This window comes from Lichenostomus cassidix, chromosome 3 (assembly GCF_008360975.1).
Source record: "Lichenostomus cassidix isolate B80296 chromosome 3, HeHo_3.0, whole genome shotgun sequence".
NCBI lineage: Eukaryota > Metazoa > Chordata > Aves > Passeriformes > Meliphagidae > Lichenostomus > Lichenostomus cassidix.
In genome coordinates this window covers 38,430,309-38,456,309 of record NC_139483.1, presented here as the reverse complement: position 1 = coordinate 38,456,309, position 26,001 = coordinate 38,430,309, and the positions used below count along the sequence as shown (strand labels likewise).

Below are 26,001 nucleotides of genomic sequence, written 5' to 3'. Positions count from 1 at the left end.
CCTTCAGTCTGTTACTGCTCTTTGTATGGTCCATCTGCACACATGATGAAAGGACCTTTGGCTTTCAATAGATATTAATTGGGAATTCTCCATTTATCTTTCAAAAATTCAGACTGGGGCTATGAGATATCTAATTTTGGTGGTTCCTGATGGAGAGTTTGTTTTTAGTCATGGCTATAGGGTTTTTGGTTTTGGGATTTTTTCCAGCCTTTTTCCAGCTGAAGTAAACTTATTTTCTCTAAAGCTCACTGGGAGGAGGGGCAGCAGTGATACTGTATTTATTTATTTTGTGTTACAGCAAATATGATTTTTGTTTTAAAAACATATTTCAGAATACAGGTGAGTATTACTTGTTGATACTAAGGTGTCATATTTCCCCTCCACCATTTTTATTGTTTATTCTTGTCTTAAGCAGAGACATTTGGGGATTTTTTTTTATCAAGTTCCTCAGCAGTTAAAATTGCTCAGAGAAGAGCAGATAAATAATTGAAAGACATGAATTTCTAAGTGCCATTACTTTTTCACGTTGTCGGTTGATCTGACAATAGTGTGTTTATAAATGTAATGCTGAATGTTACAATTTAATATAATTTAATTTTTTGCTTGCACCTTTTTATGAGAGTCACTATGAAAAGTGGTTGTTGTCCGACTTAGGTGAAAGTTTGAGTTCATGTTTTTGAAGTCTCTTCTTATTTGTTTTTCTGAAGCAAAGTTAAGTTCAATGTCATGAAGCATTCCATGTGGAATTGTTGTAGAATTTGCTTTTCACATATCTATCCCTGTGCTTTAATTTTGCATGCACACATGTTTTATTTCTGCATTTGTATTTTTTTATGTACATTTTTGCATCTCAGTTGCTTTTGCTCTTTTGTACTTGGAATATATTCTGCAGTATCTCTGCTGCTCTTCTGCCCAGTACAGCAAAGGTAGTTGGTTGTCCTGTATTTAATCCCTGAGCACCTGTATGAAAGCAGAGTAAGAAAACAAGAAGATCATGCCTATTTCCATGTCTGTGTCTTTTCAGGGATGTAAGAGTTATTTACCATCCCTGGGCATGCTCTGCTGTGCTGCAGTCTAACCTTTAGCATACAAGGCTATTGTTTGCTCTGATGTGCACAATAAATTGCCAATACACTGTAACAGATTTTTTTAAAAAATATTTATTTTTGTGGTAAAGAACAAAATTCTATATGTAATAAGTGTACCTGATAGGTAATAAGCCATAGCCTGTGTAATTTTATCAGAAGTTTACTACAGCACAGGCACATTTAATGGTGACTGCACGTCCCTGTATGCGAAATCGCCACTGGCGTAATGGGAAGGGAAGGTTGTGATAAATCTACCAAATAGCAACAGGCACTCATATACTTCTTATTACACACAGGCTGTGAAGCCAGGAAATTATCACCTCTTCTGCATTAATAAAGGTATCAGTGACCAGGGATGTATCTGTGACGGGAAGGGCTCAGGGACCTACCCTGAACTTGTCTGGCTGCTATTTAAAGCTCAAGTGGCTTACACAGGTGGGAACGCATGAGGCTGCCAAAAACCTTCGCCAGCACAAAGCCTGGTCCAGCTTGTGTCAGGACACCTCTTTGCTGGGGAAAAGGCAGGAGAGAAGCAGCAGCAGCAGCAGCTGTGTGGTGTGTCGGACAGGTGAGGGGAGGTCGAGCTATCAGCTGAGTGCCTGAGGCCTTGTGACACTGCAGATTTTACTGCAGCAAGGTTATGAGGAGACACAAAACTTGACTAGAGAGGCTGCCTCAGCAAGTAATTTTGGCATTGACCAAGTAAATTCCCTTTTAGCCTGTTCATTGTTTCGCCTGTGCATAGGTGTACCTATACATACCCGAGGTTTTTACCCCAGGCAGGATCTTTAGTTGCGGAAACAACAGAACTGTAATGCCTAGGAGCCCTTTGCCCTGATATGGCTGGCACTGGGGCAGCACTGTGAAAACGATCCCCCCAGATACTTTTGTTGCAAACCAAGAGAATTAGACAAGCAATCAGAAGGTGTGGTGAGAAATGGTAAAAAGCCAGACTGTTGGTGTGCAAGTGTGGGGAGACACCAGGGGCCTGGGCACAGGAGAGTCAGGCTGTATGAGATTATAGAGCCCCGCACTAATGGTAACCTTTCCAATCTGGCCTCCTTTTTCATGAAACCGTAAATGACATAATATATAAATATATATTTGTTAATCCTTTTCCGGGTACATATAGACTATGGTGAGCTTTAGACATAAGAGTGGGACAGAGAACCTGAGAACAAAGCATATAGTGACAGGTATTGCCAGCTAAGGTATTTCACAGCACAGCCCAGATATGCATTTAAAGTAAAATGCATCTCTCTTTAGAGCAGATGGACTGGAGAGGTGTTGTCATTTAACCTCTAAGTCTTCTCAGGCTGTAGTGATGTCTGCTCTCCCTGGGCTTATTTGTCTGAGTCATTAATAAGTCATCAGAGTAATTCCCTTTTTATTAGGTTATGGGAGAAAGGCATATCTGGGTGCTCCTTAGTAGTCAGAAAGGAAAGGCTGCCATGGAAAAGGAGTCCAAACTCTGTGCAATAGGCAGATAAAGCTCTTTGGTCTCTGGATCACACTGAGATTCATTAGTTTTTGAAGAAAAGCTGAAAACTGATTTTGTTGCGGGGAGGTGGGGGTCCAGCTGCAAATCTCATGCTTGCCATGCAGCTCAAAATTACAGCCCGTAAATAGATGTACATACTTAACCTCCTAAGAAGGGCTGTAGCTCCCTGCTGTAGTTCAATAAGAATAGTAATACTACCATTTAGATTGTGTTTCTATTTGCAGAGCTGTGCCAGCGTTAGGTATTTTAATGTAAAGCGGGCGGGTGATTGTGAACATGGTGGTAAGCTTTTCAATTTCGGGGGCAGGGGGGCAGTGTTATTTTGCATACTCCCCAGAATAAAAGAAGGTTCAGACCCTTCTACTCTGGCAGCGGGGGCACGGCGTCTTTCAGCTTTCTTCCAGGAGCGACTCTCGCAGGGGAGCTGATTTCTTCTCGGATCTGACCACCACAGCCCTCAGTAATTATAGCAGCGTCTGAATTCTGAGCTAAAAACAGAAGTGCAGCATGTGCCTATTCCCCATGTGATTCTGAAAGCAGGAAATTGAAAGAGCCTGACTGAGAGGAGAGGGAGTGCAAAGCAATAGACACATCCAATATTTGTCTCAAACCTGCTACGCCTGGGACGCAGGAGCTGTCATCTGCCGGCGCTGATTCTGCGTGCAGCCAGAGCAGAGCCTGATTGGGCGTAGTGGGACCGAAGGCAAGGGGGAGAGGCGGCGGGGAGAGAGTTGGGCTCGCCGCACCGAAATGTAAACAGTGGGAAGCGAGAGGAGCCCAACGCCTTCATGCTCCGAGCAGCAGGCAGCTGGCTCCGGGCTGCCGTGGCTCCGGCAGTGGACCGCCGGCAGGTCTAGCCGTGCCCGGCCCGATGGACAAAACCAGACCCTTCGGAGGATCTCCTGCCTGTGGATATAAATAGGGGGCAAGCGGGATGCGCTAGCTTTCTCCGCCGGCGCTGCAGCTCCTTCGTGCTCCGCGCCGCGGCTGGGACAGGGCGATGGACATGAACATGAAGAAGTTCACAGTGCGCCGGTTCTTCTCGGTCTATCTCCGCAAGAAGTCTCGGTCAAAGAGCTCGAGCCTAAGTAGATTTGAGGTAAAATTCCCCTTAACTTTGTTAAATGTAGCAAATACCCTTAGGTGCAGGTAACAGAGGTACAAGAGAATGCCTGCATTTACTGATGTGATAAATAGTTAAAGGTGCTCTTTCCCTGGAGGTGGTGATATTCGCACCTAATGTTCTTTGTTTCAGTGTAATTCAGTGCTTTTTCTCGGTAGCATTCAATACATTGCATAATATATTTAGTGTGTTGCCAAGAGTCCTTTTATCAGCCTTGCAGGGGAGGAGGAAGCTGGTTCAGGACATCATGAAGTTGTAGGAAATAATTACAGATCCACTTAAATTAGCACAAATGACACCATAGTTTGAAATAGCCTCGTATTTTAGTCTTACCCTGCACACATAGCATTCTCTCTTAGTGCTAGATTTCCAAATAATTAATCAATTTGCTAGTGCCTTTTATATATGTTTGATATGTTAGATAGAGATTCTCTTGCTTATTTCTCTATAGGTTCTCATGTTTGCACATATTTTTGCATTTATCTTCTCTCCTATACATCTGGTTTTTCATTTATTTTGTTTTAAGAGAAGTTGTTCTTTAGGAGCTGGGGGCACAATGTCAAATTAAATCGTTAACGATTTAGCAGTGTGGGGAGATGCAGGCAGTTCAAGTAGGAGGTATTAGCACATTTTAATGTGTGAATGGGTTAGAACCCGGATTTCTGCCTGCCTTCCTCGAACCATTGTTCTTCAGCCCTGTATTTGGAGCTGTGAATAGTCGGCAGGATGTGAGATCGATTGAATAGATGTCAGTTATATTTATGTTGTTCACTTTATCATTGCAGATGATCTGCAACCTCTGCATTAACATAGAGGTAGATGGGGCCTGATTCCTTTCTGTCTCACATTTATTTTGTGCTGTTGTACTTCAATTGACCTCTGAGGAATTACTCTGGTTTGCACTGGTACTCCCAGGAGGAGGATTAGTCTTATGCAGTGTGAATACATTTTGAAATGTTATTCCCTTAGTGTCCTATTTAAAGCACCAGGTAATTGTTTGAACATAAAGTTCTTCATGTGTCATTGCTTAAACAGGACACACTGAGAAGCCAAGTTTTTGGCCTCTGTGTTTTGTTGGTTTTTATTTTCTTTCCAAACTATTTAAAATCAACTTTCTTGAAAAATGATCATGTAAGTTACCTAATTTTATTTTCACCATGAAACAGACATGCTATGCGTTTAAAAGAAACCAGTAATCCCCTCCTTGCAACAGCCCTGTCCCAGTAGGACTAAGGGGAGAGATGGGAATACCTTTCCTCTCCCAGTAGTGAAGTGAGAATCACAAAGTTTAAGCTAGAATAAATGTTCCTTGTGGCACACTGTAAATTCTCTAAGCTCATGCTCCACCAGAGACAACAGGAAGCAGACCTGGAGTTACATGAAGGAGTTCTGAGGCAAATGAGTGTCTTCAAAGGCTGCTAGTGTCAGGATGGGATGTTAGGAGGGGAGCCGATTTGGAGAGAGCAAAGTCCCATCAGACCTCATAACTATTTGTTTGAGAGTGCCATAGTTTGGGAGAAACAGATTCCACCACACTAATTACTTAACTTACTGAATAATCTAGTATGAATGACTGTTACGACTCATCATTTGTGCCAGGCTAGACTCTTGCTTCGTTTACAAAAAAAAAAAAAAAAAAAAGAAGAAAGAAAAAGTTTTTACAATCCCTTTGACCATCAGGGTTAGATTTACTGGACTTTCTCAATAATTATGGAATACTTTTCCCTTATATGAGTTGTATGGTAGAGATTTTTTTTCTGATTTGAAATAATTTGCTTCAAGAAGTAACTTGATAAATATCCTATTGCGCATGTAGCTTCAGTTTGTCCACTTCCCTCCTTTCTCCCCTGGCTTGTCAGTAATGACCAACTTGATGCAAAGTGACTCAGTATTATAATGCAGTGGAGAATAGGGGCTGTTCCAACTATGAAGAAGAAATGATTCATAAAATCTGTTCTGCTATTTAAGTGTGAAAATCATCAGAGATGTTTCTGCCTGGGGAGGGGAATGAATGACCAAACATGAACATCAAGCCTCCTCTGTGGTTTTCATCCCTGAATACTTCTGTGTATAAATTTGTAATTCCAGGCTAACAAGTGCTTGTCACACAAACAGAAAGTGTAAGGAAGCCTGTTGGTTAGACGGGTTTTTAGAAGTGAGAATGTTCTTCATCCTAATAGGTAGGTATTTTTGAGGATGCAGTAAAAAGGTACAGGTTGTTACATCATGGAATGAGTAAAAATAAAGAGGTTTGGAGAAAACACATGTGGTATTGCTTTGCTTAGTGTGCATTAGCAAATGTACCTGGCATAAATTGTGTTGCACAATGTCATTTGAAATTTGGAAGGGAACTGTTTTGACTAGTTTGTGTGGGATTTTTGTTATGTTGTTCTTTTGACAAGTTGGGAAAGAGGGCTGAAGGATTTAAGATAGGTACTCCTAGGCTCAAGCATTTAATATATTTAAAATACCACTATTAGAGTAGATTCAAAAATAATACAACATTAGTTATTAATATAATGATTAATTACTTCTTCTACTGTGGCATTCTACACTTTAAATTAATTTGTAATGAGCTTCATAGCTTACAGAGCCAGGATACAGATGCAGAAAAGGACTTAGCAGATCACAGCTTGTAACTTGACCTTTACTTAATTGTTTCATATGCCAATGTCTTTGCTATGCCTGAAACAACAAGATCATCACCTTATTGTAGATAGCTGGGTTTCACACTTTGTCCTGCTAAAAGAGGCTAAGTGCACTCTGGTAAATGAAATGTTATTAGGGTTTCATTTCATCTTGCCTAAAATGCATGCCCTTTTTATTATTCTGGAAAAACCAGGCTGAAATTTGAATTTATTTGGCTACAATTTAGGGGTTTCAGTTTATATTGTTTTTTAGTATGGCCTGCATTGTCCTTTGTTTATAAGGTATCTAGTGATGTATTTTTATTGAACGTGCAGAGCCAAGTTTTGCCCTTGTGCATGCACAGAGTTCTGATTGAAGTCAGCTGAAAATCCAGCAAAGTCAATGGAAACTGCATGTGTGCATCTGAGAAAGGGCTTTGTGTATGGTTCCTGCTGAGTGTTGATGAACATGAATGTGAAACCATCAGGATAAAGTACGCACAGTGTGGATCTGCTAAAGGCTTTGAGACCCAGTGGAATGCATCTTATGGCAGTGAGCAATATCCATTGATTTATAAAGCAAAATTTAAATATGCCGTTCAAATAAGCTGGGAAATACCTAAGCATGTAAAGAATTTGATAATATCCAATGACGCAGGAGCTTTTTTTTTTTTTTAGAAAATGACAAAATAAAATATTGCCTTTTATCCTTTTTGGAGAAATTTCTGACTTTTGCATTGCTTACATATTTTTAATTAATTATTCTTACTCTTTAATTCTTCTAATTCTTGCTAAGTCTTACCAGTAATGATGAATTCAAATTATGTTTGATATATGTATGGGGCTTAGAGTCTGGCAGAGTTCTTGCAAATTAATTCACAATTAATTTGTAGCCTGAAGTGCGTTGGCATGGTCAGTTTGAGAGGCAGGATCTCCCGTGGATGATTCAAATGTGGGTCCTCCTTTGGTTCCAGCCCTGGCACGTGGGAAATGGAAGCGAGCCTATGCAGGCTTGTAAGTAGTAGTGCAGAAGGACTGGCACTGCCTTTATAACACTTTGTTATGAGAAATTTATAGTTCTAATCTTGGGCTCTGATTCTGATTTCCTACAAGCTAAAGTTACAGCAGCCTTAGGAAAGAGCCCAGAAAATGCTGAGCTAGACTGCTCCTTTTCCACAGTGGGCTGGAGCAACACTTTGCTTGCAAATGCTTGTGAATTCTTCTGCACTTCCATAAGGAACAATTCTGTTCCTTATCAGCAGTATGTCCTTTATTCTGCCTTTTTATTTTTATAGTTACTCACTTGATAGAGGAATAGAGTCTTTCTGTCAAAGGTTAGCCAGAATAAAGGCAAGTTAAAGAAAGGAGACGGGAATTATCAGCCCAAGAACATCTCTGCAAGGTGCAAGTCCTGAGGCAGCTTTAGTTTGGTTTTTTTTTCCCCGTGGTAATGATGATCTTTGTGATGTGTGTTCTTGTTACAGCAGAAGTTGCCGACACTATTGAAGTGTCTAACTTCCCCCAGCTGCAGGCAAGACTTTTATGAGGAAATGCTGCAATTCTTGTAGTCTTGCACAGCTTGCTGGGGGGAAGGGAGACAGGCAGGGGAGAGAAAGCAGGAGGAGCATGTAGTCCCTCTGACAGGTCACTTCAGGAGCCAGGAAATCCATTTTTCAGACTCATTTTGACAACTTGCTGTGTCATTACAGATGGTTCAGACCTCTGTGTTTTCTTTTTCTCATTTGAAAAAAGGAAAATGATGAGAAATATTCAAGTCCTTTGATACTATTCTATCTATTTACATTGGCTTTGGGGGCAATACTCATATGTGTACACATTCATAATAAAGGGATTGCTCCCAATTCCCCAACTGCTTCTGACTTTATCCCAGATAAAGTCTCATGTGCCTCAGGCTTGATATGTGCTCCTTCCCACAAGCCTCAAATTAACTGCTGAGCTACAGAAAGGGAAAATTAAGCAGGTAGACGTAGGGATAATTTGTACACAAGAAAAGCACAGAAAATTGGGACTGGGAGGCATCTAAAACCCCTTAATCTGGACTCCTCTTCCTTCTTAGGCAGCATGAGTTATAATGCTGATATATAACCTATTCCAGCACAGATGTTTTTCTAATTAAGAGCACTGAAGGTCTCCAGTAGTAAATGCCCATAACCTCTGTACATGGTATATTTTGCAACATTATCTTTAGCATCTAAGGATTTTCCTAATAACTGACACAAGTTTTCTTAAGGCAATTTAAGCCTGTGTCTTCTTGTCCTCCCCATTGTAACTGTGAAAATGAGCTTGTTTCCTTTTCTTTGCAGCAGGATTTTTATACATTTGAAAGCTGTTCAAGTCCCTTTCCTCTGTCTTTGTGGCAGGGTGGGAAAAATGTCTTTTCTCCTTTCTGAAAGCTAGAGACTTCCAGGAACAAGAGCCTGGGCCAGTTACAGCAACATTGTTAGGGGGATGTCTCTTCCTTTTTTGGATGCTGATTTTCCCTTGTAAAAAATCAATTATATTTCAAAGGCCCCTCCCTGCCAAAGACCATCCAAATAGTCATTTTATGCTCCATTTCCACCATCTAAGTGTCTGCATGATTCCTTGATCTGATGGTATTTGGCATTGAAGGCAGTGCTGACAGAGTTGATCCATGGGCTCTAATGTCAGATGAATTCCGACATACATCACACAATTAAACACAGGGTCTGGTCACATAGCCAGGGTACAGGAATGTTTGGGCATAGAGCAGGAGCGTGGGATCATCATATAACAGAAGTTGTCTTAATTTGGTGTGGGATGGGTCCTGTCTGGTCTGCTGATGTGACATACACATGCCCACGAACTAGTAATGGAATGACTGAAAGGAAGAGGCCAGTGCTGCAGGTTCCCTGTGCCTGGAGCATCTGTATGTGGGTGTGCAGGAGATGAAGAGCTGAATCTGATGGACTGGTTGGTACCTGTGGGCAGCTGAGCCCCTGCCTAGAATTTATGTGGAGTAATGTAGTTTTACGCAAGTGAAAAATGTGTAATTTTATTTTGAGTTTTAGCTCACAGCATTATGTCCTGTCTGACCCTGTGGCACAAAAAAGTCTGTTTGCAGAGGGTTTAGCTTTTCTGCATCTATTTTTATTATCAGTAGCATTTGATTCATGCCTTTTTCTGCTAGTCTCAGGAGAAGGACTCCTTTTGTGTGTGCTTTCTTCATTTGTGTCCTCACAGATAACGGGAAGAATTTCTAAAGTAAGACAGAAATCAGAACAAAAACCCTCCTTATGTTTATTTACCAGTTACTCAAGTACAAATGCTTTTCACCTAAATATTTGCTAGTCATTTCCTTTTGTTCACTTGACAAGACTTACTGTCCCAGTTCAGCAAGGATTTAGTAGAAGTATTTGCTGTTAAGACTCCAAGTACTGTAGACAAGCAGCAGTTGGTTCTGCACACAGGACACACTCTGTGTGTGTGTTGCCATCAGCTCTTACAGTTTTACTTCCTGGAGAACAAAGTTGCAGGAAATGAAAAAGAATGATTGGATCACTAAATCTACCTTGCAAATAGCTTTCTGGCTGAGGATGTGTAAGGAAGCAAGTGATACATCCATTCAGGGTCCTCGCACGGCAGCTACAGTTCACACGCAGGGAAGTGCCTTCCAGGAAAACAGTTTGGGGTGCACATTCCCTCACTGGGTGCATGGATGGTGATGATGGTGATGGGGTGGTCACAGATGGCTTTGGAAGACTTTGAAGGGACCAGTTGTCCTTTGCTGTTCAATGTCTCTCACTACTTTGAAATGTACTGTATTTGAAGTGTATCAGAATTTCAGCAGAGCTGCTTTTACTGTGAGATGTGGAAGAACTTGCAGCTCTCTTCAAGCTGAGAGCCAGGAGTTCAAGGATACTGGCAGTGCAAACCTTTCAGAGCACAGAAGACAAAACCACAATGTTTCTAATGAAGAAAATCTTTTCCTCAGATTGCAGCATATTATTAGGCATTGTGTAGCAGTGAATAGGCAAGAAGGGAAGATAGAGTTTGCCAGTGTGCCTTCAGATAGTAAGTAATGATAGTAATTGGCAAAACGCCAGTTAACTCATTAAAGCTTAACACATGAACTCATATAATGTCCAGGTGTAATTCAAGGGTGTCATGCCTCTTTCCTGCAGCGCCAAATCTGAACCTGTGTATGACTGGCAGAAGACAGTAAATAGTTCTCTTTTCAAGAATTGTTATGAATAAACTGAAGGCTTTGCAATGGGGGGAGTTGAGTGCATGGGTTTACCTATAAAATTCATCTTTCTTTTCTTTTAGTAGAAATTTCTGTTGTTTTCTCCTTGTGAGTAACAAAGAAATCCTGCATTAGTTCAACTTTGTTTCCTCTACTTTCATGTTGCCAGCAGCTAGTGGGCAAGTTCTGTGACTCTGACAGATATCTTTGCCTTGAACTTCTGCATCAGCAGACCTCCATGCCAGTCTTTCCGTTATACAACCTCTGTGACTAGAAATGTATGGGACAGCAATTAAACAATTTAATTGCATTAATTGTAAAGCCATCTCTCTAAATAGCTGAAACCCTGCTGGATCTGCTGCTACTCTGCACAATTCCTGCTTTATTCCTGCATGGTTATGTGTTGCAATTATTACTAAAGAATAATCTGAAAGCAAGGCTTTGTGTTAGATTATTTCTGTGACACAGTTCAAAACTGTTTCATATCACTAGATTTGAATTTTTTTATTACTTAGTGTGTGCAGATGTTAAATAGTACACACTTCAGAAGTTTTTTTATAACATTTCATTATGTTGTAAAAACTTGAAGCTTTTTTTCTGGCAAGTAAAATCACTTAATTTTTATTCCAAAACAAACTCCTTAATATTCCATTAAATCAACACTATTAAGGTAGGTAAACCAAGACATTTTCAAAACGTGAACTATTTTCATGTGTTGGCATTTTTGGCTGATTTCAAACACATTGCAGTGCCTAAATTTGAAAGAATGGAGAAGATGATGTATCCGTTCTTGTTTTTCAGATTCTTGTACTCTTGAGAGTTATCTTCTCTGTATGTGGCAACCAGTGAAATAGGCATAAGAGGAGGGAAGGAAACTGTGGCAGTTAATCTTAGCTCTTACTTCTGCATTCTGTCAACTTCTCTTCAACTTCTCCTTCCAAAGGAGGACCACATGTTATGGCTTACTCAAGAAATGGGTGAAAGTGTTTTATATGAATCCACGCAGGAAAGTGCTGTGGGGGGTAAAGGCAGGAAAACCCCCACTGAAGTAGACATCAATTAGTCCCTCTCAGTCTCTCCAGCATTGTGAGGTTGTCCAGGTTTATGATGCCTGCCAGTCAGAGATAATAATACTGGTTTATTTTCATTATTTAAACCTCCGTTGTTCGCAGTGAATTTTTAGCAATTGTAAGGCAGAAAATACATCAAGCTAATAAAGCAGAAGTTGGGTCAAACTAAGCTGAGGGGGATTGAGGGGACATTTTGCTTACTCCTTTAAAAAAATTTAATGTGCATTATTCTTAGTTTGGTGGCTAAATCAAGCTATTATGTCACAAGGATGGGCACTCTGGGGGCATTTGCTCTGGTCTGAAAAAAAGACAGTTGCACGTACCATATTAACTGCAAACTGATGCTAGATGAAAAGAAGAAATCACCCATGTTACCAGAGCTGGAGAAAAACCAGTTTCCCATAATCACTTGCTGGGATTGATTTTTTCCCCTATAATTTCAAGTTTTTATGCATTTGCAGAATTGAGGAATCCATCCTGAAAGCACACTTCAAGTCCACCTGCTTTTTCTTTTCATATTTTTGTGGAAAAGTTAATGTCACATAATAGTATAGCAAGTGGTAATGCTGGTAAGGATGGTGGTCTGCAGAACTTACTCTGTCTGCAAAGTCAGTGAATATAATATTTATTCACCTACCTGCCTCTGTTCCACCAGTACAATTATGGCATCATCCAGATGTTTTCTTTTCCCGTCCTATGGCTGTTAATGCCATCAAGGCTGTAGCATCCCTTCTCACACAGCAGAGAAACTCCATCTGTATTTGCTTTTCTCTGAAAGACCATGTGCTGAAAAAAAAAATAGCCTAATAGCATCTTTTGCCTGCTGGTACAGAATGAATTTCTCAAAGTCTCTGCAACAGGGGTTTTGTATTCTAGTAAACAAAATTTTCATTTTTCCCAGGCAGGAAAACCCATCTGGGACATTAGAAGGAATACCGTTAGTGATTCTGAGGACTGTCACTTCCAAAGCATAGACTACCTCTTGTGATTATCTGCCAAAAGATATATGTTTTATCCCAACTGCCTTTTTGAAAATCTCTCCACACATCAGGATAAAGTTTACATACCAATATACTCTTGGAGATGGGTATTCTGCTGTAGAAGGGTGTAAGTTACCCATAATCATATTGTTTGCTTAGTCAAAGATAACTATGATAATGGTGCCAACTGATAGGTTTTCCCTTGCTTGGTTTAAAAGCATTTTCTCTCTCTGTAACAGGTTGTAAAAGAAGTCATAAAATTAACTTGAGTAATGTTTGTATTGAAAGAAATGCTATAATAGGCAGCCATTTGTGATGTTATGGGAGGAATTGTTTCGCTGGTGTTGTGGGGAAAGTTTTAAGGTTTTGACTTAGTATTTCTATCTTTCTCATAACATGTCAAATGAATGAATTAAAAATTTAATCTTTCCTAATGCAGATGATCTGGGTCATTTAAGAAACAGAGGTTTTTGAACAGCCTTATTTATGGAAAAACAGATCAGTCCTTTGCGTCTGCTCTTGACCACTGGTTCTTCTACTGATCCAGTTTAGGGTTTTTTCTTTGCCTCATCTTTTGTGCTCATCTCTTCCTCCCTGTTGTTAGCCACATGCACAACCATGGTAATTACAACCTATCCCCAGGGAAGTGGGGATTTACAAAACTTTTAATGTGCTCTACGCACCACAGCCAAGAGAAAGTTTGCCCTTTTTTCCTAGCTTTTTAAATCCTTTTGCTGGTGTGAAATTCATGGGTCTGAGACAGAAATAAGAATAGAGCCCTCCCCATGGAGTACCACAATGGTCTGCAAGCACTCATTTATCTTTCTGGTGATCAGAGAGCTGTTGTCTGGGATTTTGTATCATCTCTTCAGGGAGGCACATCAACTCCCCATTTTTCAGTTACTGAAGAGAAGAAATAAAGTTTTTTTGCCCTCCTGGGATATGGTTTACTCTTGTCTGCAGGCTTTTCTTCCCTCTTGTAAATAAAGATTGAAGATTTGAATGTGCTGTGCACTGGTATAGAATCACACAGCTGGACTGTGGAAATGCTGAGCTCCACACTCCTGGCAACTGTGCCTTTGAGACCAGGCTCTTGACTCCTGGTGTCCACTGAAACTCACTTTGCATTCTCAGATGTTTCCCTTGTAAGGTAACAGTTCTGCTTTTTCCTTCTCCCTCACCCTATCATTCATCTGATTCAGCTTTTTTGTTTTATGCTCTAGACTCAAACAATACAATCACATGTTTTTGCTTTTCTTGTACTCTCTCTGTTTTGGTACTTTCTACCCTCAGTTTGCTGAGGTAACTGGGAAGTTATTAGTAAAAACAAAGTTTTGTTTGAGGAAGTGGTGATTCAGAGATGATACTCACCTCTGAGGCCGGGCAGTGGTCAGATAGCTCTGGAGCAAATCCCAAATGCAGTACTTATTACATATCTCAGAAATGTCCACATCTCGTATACTATAGTCCTTTCCTATTTCTCTTCAAATATCTCTGCATTCTGACTTGCTGTAGTTTAAATGTCTTGTGATCCTTTCTCCTCCAGGGAGAGCAGCAGCAAAAACTCTTAGGGAGTCCCCTTGCATCACAGGCTCCCTAGTTGTGGTGCTGAGGATTTCATACCTATGACTCAGCTCTGCTTCCAGTTGAGCACGAGTGTCTTGTCTGTCTGGGATTTTAGCTTTATATAGTGCCATTTTCACAGCACCTTTACTCTGAATTTAAAGCATGGTTACTATGGCATCTACAATATCTTAGAAAATAGTGAAATAAAGATATCAGTGTTAACATTTTGTGTTTCATGGCAACTTCTGTTCCTGTTTTGCCTGTATATTTTCACCCTCTGTGTGTTATTTTGAACCCTGATGAAAAAATTCAAAGCGAAAATGAGATGATGATTTTGGTCCATTGTCATTTCAAATATGTGAAATCATGCAAAGTTTTGTGGTTTCTGCTCAGTCATCATCCATTTCAATTTCCTGAAAGGAATAAACTTGTGTAGTAGTTAATCTTTGGATTTCTATGAAAAGTTAATATTAGCCTTCATTAATTTAGTCATTTATGATAAAAAGATCTTCCATTCAAAGCCCCTTACCCTTGTAGTTAAGGGCTACGTCTGTTAAATTTACAATGCCATAAAGCCTAAACCAACATGCAAACCTACATGATTCAAAGCAAACGAAAAGCAAATCAAATGGCTCTTTTTTCCTCCCTGGAACTGTAATGAGATCTAAATCAGAAGAAAACTTGTATTGCTTTTGTTGCGACACTTAACACAGTAGCAGGCTGGTGTTGTTGATAGAGCAGCATTCCTTCTTCATTTCCCAAACTTGAGATGTGGCAGAATGTTTTGACAACCTGCTGTCGGTAAACTTCCTTGACTTCTATGTCTTCTGGCTGGTGGCCGCAAGTTGCCAACAAGGACTGTACCAAAAAAAGTAAATCTTGTAGTTTAATGTTTAAGTACATCTTGTATTATCCCCAACTTTTGGGCTAGCACAAAATTAGTGTCATCATAACACTAATGTGTAAAAGAGGGTTATCCCCTGACCAAGCCTGTGAACCTAGAACGCTAAATTTGATTGTGTTGGGGGATAAAGTACCCATGGCAATACATCTGGATCTGAAGTCAAAAAATTCTATCCATGTGGCCTGTAAAATAGATTGAGATTGTCAAATCAGGAATCTCCCTTTTTCTCAATGTAATTCAAACCCTTGCCTAACTGGATTTTAGAGTGTCTTGTTCTTTCCTCCTAAACGAAAAAATCTTCAAGGCAAATTTATTTAAATAAAACCAGCTAAGTGGATCTGGAACTGCTGGTGTTCCCAGCCAGTGGTGGATGAATGAGGTGTCTGTTACTCGTGCAGGGATGATTCTCTTTGTCTGCAAACCAAAATGTCAGGGTATTATGCTGGTTTTCCTTTACTTTTCTGAAATTGTGATGCATCAGTGTGCTCTATCATGTAGTCATCTGTAGTCATCTGTGGGAACACAGGAAATTTACTGAAAAACTGAGTTGTTGATATGGATTCATTTTTAACCTTGGTTCCTAAAAAAATGAAGCTTTATACATGCCCCCGCAGCCCCTTCTGGCCCTTTGCTTTGAAAGCATTGTCAAATTCCACAGAGAAAGGGAAAAGAATAATGTTCTTGAAGACGCAATGTTCCTGTAAGATTCATGAAAATAGGGGCTTCGAGAAAGGGACATCACTGCTAACACAAAATGAAGGAACAGGGGGAACTAGAGTGGGAGCATATTCCTTAGCCACTAAAGAAACCAAGCAGAGGGAGATGGTGGGAGAGAGGGGGACTGGGATTCCTAACTCCACTCTTTGCAGAACATTACTATGCTTTGATTCCAGGAAGCAAAATAAGAATTTTTTGGGGGTGAGAAGTATATTTGGATTTGTTGCAAAACAGGTGGATTAGTCTATTTACCTGTGTAAACATTTGGGCTTTGAAATACCATAGTCTCCAACAATGATATAATGTATAGTAATAGTGCAATCTGTGCAGTTTTTTACTAGTGTTTTTCCCTGCAATGAAGTAAGCAAGCTCTTTTGTTTTAGCAATTTCTGCTTCTAATCTAATGGGCTAGGCAGAAGTAGTAACTAATAGTGCTATTTTATCAAGGTTACTAAAATGCTTTTGCTATAAGGGGCAGGCAACACAGTGCAATGCTGGTTGTTTTTCCTCTTTGGAATCCAGTGATCATCTTTGAGTGGAAATATATTAAAGATATTTCTTTGGAGTCACTTAAAATATGAAATCCTAATGGAAAAAAGTGGCATTTTACTATAATTTGCGGAGTAAAATACTCACAGAAATTAACAAAAAAAAGACTAATTTATCAGTGGGATTATTTTAAAAGTCCTATAGAAGTTAATAGAAAGTGAAGGTTGGCAAAGAAAGAATTCATCATATCATATTATATATATGTATATATATGTATATATATGTATTTATAATAACTCACAAGGTTTTAGACTCCTTGTTACAGAATTGTAATAGAATATCAGTGTTTGCTTGAAATACCCTGTCTTGCTAGTTAATTCTTTCTTTGATGACATGAATAACTAATTTCTTTAGATAAAAATGGATATTTAGACTGGCAAGAAAGGCTTTGCAGGTGCAATGAGGAATCCTCAGGCAGAAATATTTGGAAAAAGGAAGTCTGCAAAGAATATTGGTGTTTCTTGATGCTTTCCTTTAACTAATACATGATAATAATCACTGCCAAATTCTATTGCAGATAACTATACACTATCAAATTACTTAGTTTGGTGTCTCATATTTGTTTGCTGAACTGTCATGTTGGTCAATCTACAAAATTTTGATATTTTCTGATCGTTGCAGGATGTGTAAATAGCAAAGCAAGATTTCTGCTTTGTGACGCTGTGAAGCTGCTGAATTTCTTTGCCAAGCCCTGACTACATACCTGTGCCCCACCACCTTGAGTTAAAACTGACCTGTTTTGCACAGCCTCTTCACACTTTGCCTCTGAATTGCAAATGAGACATCCATGCATACAGGAGAGAGGGGGACTTGTGTGGGCACATAAAACAAATGTTTTGCACTAACCAGATTATACACATCTTTTTATCAGACAGTCTGTTCTGTTGTTTGCAATAAAGGGAACAAAAGCAAATAATGCCTAGTGGTATTTTGCTCTTTTTCAGGACAGTTTCTGAACAGGATTCAGATGATACAATTTATAAGGAATATGTTGTAATTACAGCCATATTTTGGGTGCATATGTATATGACATTTATATGAATAATGCATGTAATGGTGTGAATACATATAGTATGGCAGTTTTTCCATGGAAAATGCTACTAAGACGATTAGAGTTTGATCTCGTAATACCATTCATAACTTCTCATTGACTCAGAGTGGAGAATTGTTTAATTCTGATGGTCACCAAGCAGATCATAATTTGCTGCTGCCATTCTGTTTGAACTGAAATTGCTACAAAGATAACTTTTTTTTTAAGTTAATTAAAATCTCTCCCCAGACTGGTATTGTGCAACTTATTTAAAAAATGTTTTCTCCATTTCAGGGTTTAAACCCCTCTTAAAATGAACTTCAGTGCATAAATGAACGATTTCTGACCTTGTTCCTTCCCTTTTGGTCTCAGAGTTGAGTCATTTTTCTATATTGTCTCCTGGCCCCACAGGTGTAGATTTTTCCCTTTTAGTCTTTAAGCAACTCTTCCTGTCCCTGAAAAGTGCTCCTAATGAAATAATCTTTTTCCCAGCTGCATCTTCTGTTCCACTGCTGAAGCCCAATCTCTAGACTAAGCCACTTACCTCCCCTTGTTTAAATATCTTATAAAAAAACCATTCTTGCCATCAACTGAAGCAAACCAGCTCAGTGGATCATTCCATGCTGCAAATAACCTTTCCTTGAAACTTCTGAGGTTTTTCTGTTGCCTTCGCTTCTGCTCTGTAGCCTTTCCCTTTCTTACAGAGTGGTAGAATGGCTTGGGTTGGAAGGGTCCTTAAAGATCATCCTGTTCCAAGTCCCCTGCCATGGACAGGAACGTATTTCACTAGACCAGGTTGCTCAAAGCTGAATTCAAGCTGATCTTGAATGCTTCCAGGGATGGGGCATCCACAGCTTCTCTGGGCAGCCTGTTTCAGAGCCTCACCACCCTCACAATAAAGAATTTTTTCCTAGTATCTTACCTATATCTACCCTCTTTCAGTTTAAACTTTTTTCAGGTAAAGTCATTACCCCTTGTCTATCACCACATGTCCTCCCTTCTGGTGTTTTACCAAAGGCTGTGGACCCCCTTTGGCCTGGGAATGTCTGTTGGTCATTGAGGGCAGCTCCACATTCATGTTTAAGTCCTAGCCACTGAGAGATGTTTCTGCCTTTGCATTGGCATTTTTCTAATACACACTGTGCACCATCTACCAGTGACACACATGGCTTAAATATGGACTCACCAGTTGCATGCCTCTTTGTTTTTTTCAAATATCTGTGCTGTTTTACAAAGCCTTCCAGCTTTTCCTTGCATAGTTTGTCATATTAGGGAAGTGAATGACTTGTACCCAAAACTCTCCCTGGGTTGCCAATGCATTTATTAGCATAATGTTAAGGACTATCAGAGTTTTTGGCTCTGTATGTTAATCAAAACTGTCTGCACAATTATGATGGTAAAACTCCTAAGCAAAATTGAAACATTTCTTTTGGTTCAAATAATAGATTTCTGTGTTCTCTACAGAAGGGCTCCATTTCTTAATGATAAATAGCTCTCACAGAGAATACCCACACTATCAAGCTTCCCCAATGTTGTCACACCTGTGTTTTATTTTACAACCATTCTGTTCAGAAGCTACTTATTTTTGTTAGAAACTTGAAGATGGGAAAGACTCCATTTATTTGCTGTGCAAGTGTCCCTCAGACCAGACAGACACTCCCTGGACATGCACTGGTGTTCTTTACTGTCACACCATGCTGAGCTCATGTGCTCTTACCTATCCTGGGTTCAGCTTCTAGAGAACCAGGTTTATGCTTACTACTCCTACACTAAAGTTGGACCAACCAACACTGAAACACCCAGGAGTCTTTAAGTGCACTTTTCCTAGAGCTTGCTTCATGTATGCACTCTGGATTCATACTCAGGGGTTCCTGGTAGTTTGAGAAAAGACACACAAATACTGTAAGGTTTCCAAACCCAAAGGGTTTTATTTTACAGAGGAAGAAAAGGTGCAGTACCAGAATACAGTTTGCATGTGTTTCCTTGCCTTTGTTTCTTCCCCTATTTAGGTATTGTTCGTCTTTGATCAGGGTGCTCTAAGGGGGTTTATGGATTTATATTTAGATCTCTGTATTCGATTAATCATAAAAAGTTTTCTATCCTACCAAGTCCTGAACAGCTTCCCATCCCAGATACTCCTCTGAAAGGATTTGTGCTCTGACTGCATTGTTTCTCTTCCTGACTAGTCACATTCAACAATACCCCTCTCTGAAGGGGTGTATAAACAGGAAAACAACTAAATATAGATCACAGACAGAGAAGGAATAGAATGCAACAGTGTGCATAAAGAGGACTGCTTGCACAGATAGTGTAGGGCCTGGAGGAAATGTGGAGGGAGAGAAAGAGAGGGGCTCGAGAATGATCAACAGAAATGGGGAAAAAAATTATCTGTGGCATAAATAGTTTATGGGAGAAAGGGGGCAGACAGACCATCCATCTGTTCCCTGGAGCAATCCGTAATGAACTGGGTTAGCATGATCAGAGAACAAAGACCAAACTAGACTTGAAGTCTTGTTTGCTTCATGATTATCTGCTGCCTTGGTTAGAAGCTGGTCAGCAGAACAGTCTTGAGTACTGCAGCCACCTCCTCGTAGGCAGCTTGCTTTGGTGGAGCAGAAGGCAGGGGAGGTCAGCCTTCATATAAACATAATTTCATGGAATGGCACACCCTGAGAAATTTAGGGAGGTGCTCTGCTTTGGTGTCTTACATTTTTTAGTTTAATTCTCTTACGTATTAACAGAGGTTTCTGACCCAGAGCAGTCTGACAGATTCTGGTCAATAGATTGGCTGAGAGGAGGAAGAGGGACCATACATCTCTCTTTCTCCATACTGCAGGCCTTACCCAGCTCTTACCCCTCCTGCCCAAGCAGGTAGGATGTGACTATGACATATTGCTGTGTCCTTACACGTATGAACCAGGACCCATCTGTGTTCCCAATTTCCACTTTCTCAGCTGGCATGCATTTCTGTGAGTGCCTCTGTATATTGGGAAGAGGAAGTGCTCCTGTAGTAAATTACCCACATTGCAGCAGTGGCAGCAGGAGGGAATGGGCAGCTGTGCTTTGGCAGCCTGCAGACAACTTTTTGGTGTCTTGGCTGAAATCATGGATGAAGCAGGGCAGGCACTGACACCCCTGGCTGTGGGCTAGGGCAGCAATAGGCAGATCTCTATCTGTTCTGCTGCCAGATTACAGGGCAGTAATTTTCAAAGGAGATGAAGAAAATGGTGGGAAGCAGAAACATATTTAATTGCCATTGCTAAGTCTGCCAAACCCTGATGGTTGGAGCTTTGGTTAATTTTTGGAAGGATACACAGAGATCTATGTAAATTAAGGCTGGATTCAAAACCTTCTGCTGCTTCCCTCTGTGCACAAATTGCTTCTCTACAAATAATATGTTGTCTGTCTTTCTCTTCCCCAGCATCCTTCCAACAGATCTGCACAGACTAGACTGTCAGTTGCTGATGACCTCTTTTTGGAATTGATGGTTATGTGGGGCTTTTTACATTGCCAACCAATTTTATGCTGTTTTGTTTTCTGTTCTATGTATGTCTGCAATTACTCATATTTCTTGTTTAGAAACACATTTGGAAAAAAATTATAGTGACAGAAAATAGCCATCCTATATCCCATTTAAGTGTTAAAACCATTCCTCATTCTACCTTTTATTCTGGAAATGAGGAATATATTCATTTGAAGAAATTTTTTCTTGTTTGAACAAGAATGAGGAAAAATAAGACTATTGTGGAAAAGCTTTAAGGCTTCTTTTTTCCTAGAAATGAAACAAACAGCATATTTTATAATCTTCCAAAATGAGGAATTAGTCAGTTTGGTTTATTGGTTTTTTTGGTTTGTTTTTTCTTTTCTTAATTTAACCATCTCATTTAGAAGAATATTATTTGACAGTTAATTTAATTTTACAAGCCAAATATATATTTATTAGTATTGTTGTATTTAAAGGACCAGAGAGCTAAGTCTGATACTCATCTGTTTGTGGAAAGATATATCATCTTTGAAGACATCATACTACTAGTATTTTGATGAGAAATACCACTTATTGTTGAGAAAGGGCCAGTAGTTGCATTTATATTACAGCAGAAAATTATGGGGAGTAAAATCAATGTACACCAGCTGTTCAGTTGTCTTCAAAATACTGAAGACTGACTCTACGCTCTGTTCTCCTGCGTGGTAAAATCTGTGGTGTGTGCCTGCATGGTTGTGGTTTTATTTTGTTTTTTCAGACTGTTAGAAAAGGTACTTTACTGTATGAAAAGAGTAGACTGATTATAGCACAGTAAAAAAAGGCGACAATCCTTACCCCTTCTGTCCCCAGTAAGACCAAGGTGGCCCAGCAGCAGAACTACTGCAGAGGAGGCTGCAGAGTGCTGTACCCATCCAGCCAAAGATTTATGCCACTGCTCTTTTGGATCTAGGGGTCTGCTGCAGAGTGCACATTGTTCTGTGAGTCTTCTTCCTTTTTTTTAACAAGGAGGTTCTCTAAGGTAAAATTGGGATTGTTTTCTAATGTGGTATTAAGTGGTGTTACTTCTGATGTTGAAAGTCTTTAATTGCAATACCTGTCACATATAATTTGTGTTAGACAAATAACTGAATTAACAATAAAATAAATAGTTAAGGAGCTGGTATTACATGCCAAATAAAGTCTGTTGTCAATTATTGGTAATGGACATCTGCGTTTTTGTTGCTCTACATATCATCTGTTGTTCTAAAAGTATAAAATATCTTATGCAACTTTAAGTGTTCTATATTTATGAGAAATTGTAATTCAAATGGACAGTTGGGTAGCGATGAGTTGAAGCCTTCAGCTTCTTTATTCAGTGCATGCAGAGAGCTGTAGATTCTCCACAGCCCCTGCCTCCTTTCCCCAGTTCTGGTCCCTGACACCATCAGCAGTTGAGGAGCCATTTTTGTGGCTGCTCTGTGTTGGTACTCACCATGGGCCATGGCTGTGCCAAATGCTTTGATTGTGAAGATAGAAAATGCCCTATGGGCTTTGTAAGGAAGAGGTAGGAAGGTGGAGGGCTGGCAATGAGGGGCTGTAGCAGAAAGAGACAGCAAAACTCAGACCAAAGATGCAGTGCTTCAGAAGGGAGGAAGGCTCCCTTTGAACTTAATTTAACATGGTGGAAGGAAGAAAGGAGGCACACTGAAATAGAAGACAGAGAAACAAGGGTGTGGAGAGGGTGAACACTCAGCACAAGGCTGAGAAACTTGTCAGAAGTTTACAGAGTGCTGGATGTCTGGAAAAAGGAAAAACCTGTTTTGACTGTTTCAGCAGCTGTTCCTGCCAGCTGGTTTTGTACTCTGCAAGTCCTGCCCCCCTCCCCCTGCGCCTAAGTGCACTGTGGTGAATCACAGCTGGTAACTCCTCCAGCTGTGGATGCAATTTGAGCAGAGGAAAGCTAATATCCTCTGATGTTTCCAGTTTTGGGCTGGAAATCCTGTGAATGATAGACAATCTATAGGCTCCTGCTTTTTCTAGCGTAGCAAGGTTCAGTAGAGAACATGCAGCTTGCTCCCACAGTATTACAGAGGAGTGCAATAAAAAACTCCCTGAAAGAGGGAAGCAAATCTAACAGGAGGACTGGTGTTGGTCAGTTACATCTCTGTACCAGGCAGCATTTCTTTTCCATGTTCACAAATAACAAAGCTAAGCCACGCAAGCTTGATGTTATAGATCAGACCTTAAATACTAGTGACATAAGCCCAGCAAACTCAATTTCCCATTTTCAGTGACATCTTTTCCAACTTAGATACTGCCTTCAGTAAAGCATCATGGGCAATCTGCCATTTAAGATTTTAAGGGCTTTGATGAAAGAATAACCTGTGCTTTACAACATTCACTGCATGTGCATGGGACTACAGTCATGATCTGGAAAATATCACTATCATGACGTTACTAGGTTATTATCCATGTTTTGTCTAGATTATGTTGTTATCATTCTGTAATACAAAAATGCTAATAATACTTAAAATCTCACTTGCACTTTACTTTTTGCATGGTTCATGTACATTACATTCCCCTAAGCTTGTATAATAAACCTAAACAAATAGATTTGGGGTTGGTTTAGGGTTTGTTTTTTTTTTTTCTTTAGCATCAAGAGTTCCCTGGGTTAATTTTCTTTCAAAAAATGGGCCCACAAACTGAAGGGATCATTTGTCATTATGTGGCCTATGCCAGTTTTAAAAAAAATTCTGGGTTAATTTCTGTAGAGTATATGGGATTAAAGAAAAAGAAAATTCGCTCCATTGCTATAAAGTGTTAAAAATATGCGTACACACACACACACACACACACACACAAGCCTCTTATTTAACTCTTCAATAATTATTTCATTTAATAAAATTACCACCAAAGCCACTTCTATTGACTTTGAAAATCTATTTTAATATAACTTCAATTTATGGTATGCTTAAGCAGGGCCTTCAACATACAGTTTTAAATTCAAGGTGTAAATTTTAATACACATTTTCAAGAACTAAACCAAGATTACTTGCTGAGACCAGGTTGCATTTAACACAGAGTACAAAAAATAATACTTAAGAGCAGATGAAATGAAAATGAAAGCTAAAGCTTAAGCTCAGCTACTACAAATGGACTCTGAGGCCTTGACTGAGGCTTGGACCAATATGATGGCCTTTGAGATCAAGTTTTCACCTGAAGCAAACCTTTTTCCTACTTTTGTGTAGTACTGCAAACTGTATAAAACAGCAATAGCAAATTACAAATACATGTGTTTCAAGCAGGATGCAGAGAATAAGCAGCTGATAGTAAATTGGACCATGTACTGAGTAACATTTCCAATTTCAAGTCAGAAGAATGAGTTCTCTTCAGTGTGCATGAGGTGTATGCAGATGATTAGTTTTCTATTGGGATGGCAGGTTAAGGTGCAGTTGTTCACTGGGTGCCCAGGCAAGAGATTCAGGGCTGCTGACATGTGAGTTCACTGCTGTAGACAGTGTGGGCTCGGTTTTTCTAAACCTTCCCCAGCACTTCTAGTAAAATATGATTCTCTTCCTTTGACCTCTGCATCTGTAAGATCATGAGATCTACAGTGTCGTGAGAACTAAGAATTAACATGGAAAAACAAATCAGTAACACACCACACGCTTTTGTAAGTTAATGACTGCCCAGTTCTTAGGCTGTCCTGGCACTAGTGTTACCACCAGTTAATGTAAAAGCCTAATGCATCCTCTTCCTGGTAATTTTGTCCTTTCATTGTTGACAGGATGTGCTAAAAATAGTCTCCAGTCTATAGATATCTAAACAATAAAACTACTGATACAATTTTGGAAGGGGGGATGTTGCCATGAACTATTTATTTACACTAAGCAGCAGCAGGAGGCAAAACTAGTTTCTGTAGATGTAGCTTAGTAATAATGTCTCCTGAGGTTAGAATATAATTTCTTCCTCATTTTGTTTTCAGAGAATAGTTGAGATAGTGTAGAAATATACTTTCCCCCTGAGGAGTAGAGCAGTTTGTTTTAAATTTCCATGGCAGTCTGTACATGGCTCAGAAATTTATCTGGAAAACCTGAAGGATAACTGAGCTCCAGCATTCAGAAATTAATGGAGTTTCAAGTTATGCTTTGGACAACTATGACTGTTCCAGTTATGGTGTCTGATTAAAAGGCTGCAAACCTTAAGGGGTATGAATAAGTTTACCCTAGGTTTTGATGAGTTGTTCCTCATTCATATTCTAAAATTAAGTAAGGTAGAGATGAATATCTGTGCTGACATCACAGATTCTGCTTTTTAAAATATGGTTCTTGTACCAGTCTCTGTTGAAGAAGTTTTTGCTCATTCTGCTTGTTCTATTCCTACCACTTGCACTGAGCATGATTAAGGTTTGCAACCTCTATGCCAATGTCCCTAAAAGGGCTACAACTTTGGCCATTTCCCACCACTGCAGGTCAGTGGCTGTGGTGTGTCAAGCCATTATTAAGAAGTGTACAAGGAGTGGGGGGCACATGGGAGTGGAAGCTGTTACCTGCTAGATCTGCTGGAGGGATATGAGGAACCCAGGCAGGACAGCCAAGTTACCAATCTGTGGCCATGGGCCAAATGCAATCCGTATTGAGGAGTTTATGAGAGAAGCAAATTGGTTTCCTTCCCATCATATTATAAAAGTGGATGTAATTTAGGTTGGAATGTATAATCTGAACTTTATTTATGATGGTGAATGTGAGATAGGAAACGTTTTTTACTATGAAAAGCAGTTTGTGATCGTGCAGTACTATTTTCATGCTTATTATTAATGACATAGCCTGTTGCATACTAGGAAAAGAATGCAGATTTTACACTGCTGCGTTCGTCATACAAATCATAATCCCTAGACAAGTCCAGGCAAAGACTGCTAATATTTTTATGAATAATGCAGAACTGTATGTCTTGGTTGTATCTGTCTCTCTAGAAAATTTCACTAGTTCAGGAAAGTGAATGAGCTTCCCCTTAAATAACACTTGCTGACTCTCAGAAGGAAAAGGATTTGTTGGTCTGCACATCCTGTAGCTCTTCTTGCCACCACCCACTACTTTGTCCAGAGGTTGCTTGTTTTATTTTTGTTGGGTTTTTTTTGGTTTTGGTGTTTTTGTTTAGT

General features: G+C 39.7%; 1 protein-coding gene across 6 annotated transcripts in view; it reads left to right on the top strand.

The window, feature by feature from the left end:
• RPS6KA2 (ribosomal protein S6 kinase A2) overlaps nt 1-26,001 on the top strand; it is a 286,999-nt gene that overhangs the window by 121,555 nt on the left and 139,443 nt on the right. Inside the window, exon 1 of one of the 6 annotated variants that reach the window (XM_085055345.1) lies at nt 2,340-3,688. The exons of 4 other annotated variants lie outside the window; for them this stretch is intronic. In XM_085055345.1, coding sequence (XP_084911471.1) covers nt 3,590-3,688 — 99 coding nt within the window. In that variant the 5' untranslated portion in view covers nt 2,340-3,589. Of the gene's footprint in view, nt 1-2,339; nt 3,689-26,001 lie in introns of those variants that run through there. One more of the 6 variants, XM_085055348.1, reaches the window with a different exon arrangement.